The following is a 4742-nucleotide window of genomic DNA, read 5'->3' as shown; positions in this document are numbered from 1 at the left end:
AGCTCCACCTGACTGTGTTTTTCTCTTGTTGCTCTCAGATTCAACAGTCTTCTTTTCATCAGAACTACCACCTGCAAGTCAGGTTCAATACCACACTTCCTTAAGCCATTTCAATCCATCAGTTCTCTTGTAATCAGCTCTGCAATTCAATCACCTTAATCTGCATCTGACTCTTTCAGCATCTCAAATTCCACAGAAACCCTTAGATTTTCTTCACTGCAATTCAAATCAACATTGATAGCTTCTCATTCCTCATCGATTCACAGAAAATCCACTTTCTTCTTCTCTCAGTTGACCCAAACCTCCATTCCCTTTCACGGCTTCATCCAACATCTGAGTTTGAATCTAACCATCATCAACACCGCAAACAACAACAACAGCTGCAAAAACCCATTAACTGAAATCACTCAGTTGACTAAACCCTAACTCCATTTCGATTCATTCTACAGTCCATAAACCATACTTCAAACCCTAATTTCTGTCAATCTCAAGCTCAAATCAAACCCTGGCTTCTTCAATCAACACAGAACATCACAGACTCGACTCAACTCGAATACCCATTCTTCTGATTCTTCACTGGATCTGTAAACTTTCTGTGCCGCCATTTTTGTTTCAGGTGGAGTAGGAAAGAAAATGCAATGATGAGAAAAATGATTTTTCTCTAAAGTTTAGGTCTTCTGTAAGAATTGAGGTTGGATATGGCCACCCAAGCTCTAGGAACCCCAGTCTGAGGCTCCCAGTAATCAGATTCAGGCCACCAAATGGTATCATTTAGTGCCTCCACAGTAGCCCATTATCCTTGGCCGAGCTCCTATCGGCATTTGCTTGCAATGACGCTTTTGTTCTTCTTCGAATTCTTTCACCAACAGTATCTGTCTCTTCCTTATTTCTCAAATTCACTTCTTTTCTTCAATTTCAATTCATCACTAAAGTTGTCGTGCTTTTCAGACAGATAATTTGCATCACTAAAACCGACATGCTTTTCAGACAGAGATGAAGAAATAAAAGCAAATAATGAGAAATAGTTCGCCTCCAACAGCAGTTGCACTTGGAATGATACTTTTGCCATGTTTCTTCTTCTTTTGTTTCAAATGACTTCAAAGTACCTAAATACTCAAAAACAAACATAAAATACATAATTTACAAGAAAACTTAGTAAAGAAAGCATAAACAATAGATAAATATTAAGGTGTTTTAGACACCTATCAATGAGCCTATAATCACTAATAAGAGAAGAAGTCTTAGAGGCCTCTTTTTGGAACCAAAAGTATGATCGGGACAACCTAGATAAATATCGGTGTAATGATTGTCGCTACAACTGCAAAGAGAACGAAAAGTGCAATGGCAACAAGAACGGAGGTTCTCGAATTTGGTAAAAGTGGCTACATATGAATTTTCCACTTTACTATCTATACGAGTAGAAACATAAATTTGTACCTAACAATATTCTTAAATTATACTCCCTCCGTTTCTTTTTTATAGGCTGGTATGGGATAGCGGGGAGATTAAGAATTTTTTCATTCCGCCGTTTTTTGTGTTTCTTTCCATTTTTACCCTTATCTAATCAATTCGTCTCTCCAAAACAACGAAATTCAAAAGGGATTTCTCTTTGAAATTGAGAATAAGAAAACAACTCTTTCAGATTCACCATGAATGTTTTCTGGATCTGTTGAATCGAATTAAAGATGGATATCAATGTTTCCTAAAGAAGCAAGATGAATCAGATTGTTCAAATAAAAAAAAAATTGATTAACTAAAGAAGAAGTTGAGAAGCGTCGTCAGATTGTTTAAGGGTTTGAATAAATTTGAGAAACATGATGGTCCTTCAATTTGGAGTTTGGTTTTAGATCAGTTTAATGATACTGATCTCGTTTCTCATTTTTCTCCCTTCAAAAACCTAGCAAGCTCAGCTTCTGTTGGTGCTTGGAGAAACCTTGCTTCCATTTCAGGTAATTTTAAATTTTAAAGATGAGTTCGGTACTTAGTTCGAAAATTGAATTCAGTTTATTGTTTTGCGTTGATGAAAATCGAGCGAGATTTTGATTGGAGTAAGTTTTTTCATGGTGAATGATTTTTGAAATTCGATGAAACTGTATTCTTGTTCCGAGATTTCCTTGAAATTCAAATGAATCTACAGTAGAAATTTCAGATTCTCGGCTCTGTTTTTGATGTTCTCTTGTTGGAGTATTTTTCTTCTATTTCTACTTTCATGAATTCAGATCATAATTCTCATGAATTCAGATTAGGAAAAGAGAATTTTATCAGAAGTTTTTGTTGTTAAATTTTGGGGGTCTTGGATTTGGGGATTTGGTGATATCAGACAGGAAATCTCAGATTTAGATGAAGGGAGTTCATACCATAGAGTTGCCAAACACCGCGAAGATCTCTGTGTCACATGATTCTAACAGCACTGTAAACTACTCACAGCACTGTAACCTCAAATGAGTTCATACCATAGAGTAGCAATTAGGATTTCATTTTGGCAACCAGTTTTGGGTGTACTATTAACAAAATGTCACTCAGCCACTAGTGGCAGGAACTCCACTACATATCAATTTCTCTAGTTCAATTCTTAACTGGGCAACAATCTTTATGTAGTTTTTCTTTTAGCTGTAACTTTCTGCCAGAGGTAGCACTCTACATTATTTTCTCATGTCATGTCTTTCAATAAAAAAATTGAAAATAAAATTTATATCAGCAGGAAGAGAAATGTGAAACTATCACCAAAGCTTTAACATTGTGAGCATTATTCTTGATCAGATTTGGAGTTTTCAGATGACTAGTTATGGTTACTCTTTGTGTATTGTTTCTTTTTCAGATAACTTTGTAGGGTATGCACAATTAGCGACAGGGGTTGATGTTGTTTACATGGTCTGCGGAAAATGGATGGATGAATTCCAGCTGATATTAAAGTATTGAATCTGAGTGAACTGTGTTGATGAATTCCAACTATTATTCTCAGTGTGTGTCAATGGGGATTCACCCTTTACGTGTTTGATAAAATTACCGAGTGAAATGGGTTTTGACTTGAATCAAATTCCTGAGGATAATCTATCTCAAGGTAATTTTCCATCTCCAATTACAATTCAATCTCCAACTATTAATGATTCAAATCAATATTGTCTCATCGATTTAAACGAATGTTACCCGGAAGAAGATGATGATGGTGATAGTGAAGAAGAAGAAGAAGAAGAGGAAGAAGAAGAGGAAGAAGAGGGGGAGGAGGAAGAGATACACTGTCCCATTAACACCATCGCAGAACCAGAACCTATTCGCCATGGAAATAAGAAGAAGAATTCAACCTCTGATGTGAAGAGAAAGGTTCTTGAAAAATTGATGCAAGGAAGCACAAATAGGAGACTTCGCAAGGGAGTTATCACTGATACTGCCGCTCTATTTAAAGTTGGTATCAGAACTGTTTCAAGATTATGGCATGATGCAAAACTGGCTGATACAAATGGAGATGTGGTTGATATATCTTCTAAGATGGTCGGCAGAGTTGGTAGAAAGAGAATTCAATTAGATTTACATAGAATTAAAGCAAAATTTTAGAAAAAATTCCTTAAAGCAACAATCGAAGTTTCCCATGAAAATCTAATTGTCTAGCAAAGTTTTATCCACATCAAATTTTGATTTTAGATTTATAATCATTGAGTCTTGTTCTGCAAACCCATTCATTGAATTTCAAAACCATTGAGTACAAAATATTTTCAGTTGATTTGTGGATTTACTGACGAACAAAACCAAATGAATGTCTAACCATTTTATCAGTCTTGAATCAGTTGAGTTGTTGTCGGAGTTGATTAGATTGAAGAAAGAAGATATCAATGGTACCATTGAAGATGGTGAAGAATTGACTGGTTTTGTTGGTGTTACTGTGAAGAAGAAGGAGAAGAATGATTGTGGTATGATGAGAACGTCTTTGCTGTGAAGAAGAAGGAGGAGAATGATTCCGGTAAGATGGTGTTTCTGGTGGTGTAGTGGTGGCGATGGTGTTGCTGGTGGTGGTTTCTGCTGGAGAAGATGAAGCTGAAGGACGCCTTTAATGACGGTGAAGGTGTCTCAGTGAGAAAAAAACAATTTTAAGAAGGTTAAAATCGTAAAAGTGAAACCTAGTATATCCCAATTGGGATACCAGCCTATATTTTTGAAACTTATATTTTAGGAAACCAGCCTATAAAAAAGAAACGGAGGGAGTAATAAAACTCTAAACATGATAAATGTTTTATACCATTCTAGCATGTTACATTCGGTGTCTGGCAAGTTTTCGGAAGGTGAGACTCAGATGTCATTACATGTGAATTTCAGTGGCTTGCAATACTCTTGATGGAACACCTAGACGATAAGGTCTGTGAATAATTAGTAATTTTGTTTACCTCCATTTCTGACATTTGTGTACAATGTAACTGTATCAAAGTTTGTTTTTTCTATACAGACTTTGAAACGATTGTGATTGATAATTTTCATATTTTTGGGGCAATCAATAATACAATGAGCTATAATGTCGAATTCCTTTATTCATAAAATGAATTAACCTAAAATATTAACAAAAAAACAAAACAAAATAATTGACCAACAAAAAATTAACATACCTGAAAGACAAGTAGTTTACAGAATTCCTTTATTAAATAGGGTAAAGCTTAATTCTCAGATGATGAAACGAGATGGGTGAACATGATTTTGAATGTCAAATTTCAGATTTAGAAAATTTTTTGGAAGAGAATGAGTGAGACGCGAAACAT

At 35.4% G+C, this 4742-nt stretch overlaps 1 protein-coding gene across 1 annotated transcript; it reads left to right on the top strand.

Moving 5' to 3' along the window:
- The first annotated feature begins 1218 nt into the window (after nucleotides 1–1218).
- On the top strand, nucleotides 1219–4517 carry LOC113358281 (bromo and FHA domain-containing protein DDB_G0267958-like). Its single transcript, XM_026601810.1, has 2 exons — nucleotides 1219–1949; nucleotides 2819–4517. The coding sequence occupies exon 2, from the start codon at nucleotides 3016–3018 to the stop codon at nucleotides 3550–3552; it is 537 nt and encodes a 178-aa protein (XP_026457595.1). The 5' UTR covers nucleotides 1219–1949; nucleotides 2819–3015; the 3' UTR covers nucleotides 3553–4517.
- Nucleotides 4518–4742: the final 225 nt, after the last annotated feature.

This window comes from Papaver somniferum, chromosome 3 (assembly GCF_003573695.1).
Source record: "Papaver somniferum cultivar HN1 chromosome 3, ASM357369v1, whole genome shotgun sequence".
NCBI classification, from domain to species: Eukaryota; Viridiplantae; Streptophyta; class Magnoliopsida; order Ranunculales; family Papaveraceae; genus Papaver; species Papaver somniferum.
Note: the sequence above shows the minus strand (reverse complement) of the source record. Positions and strands in the feature narration are given on the sequence as shown.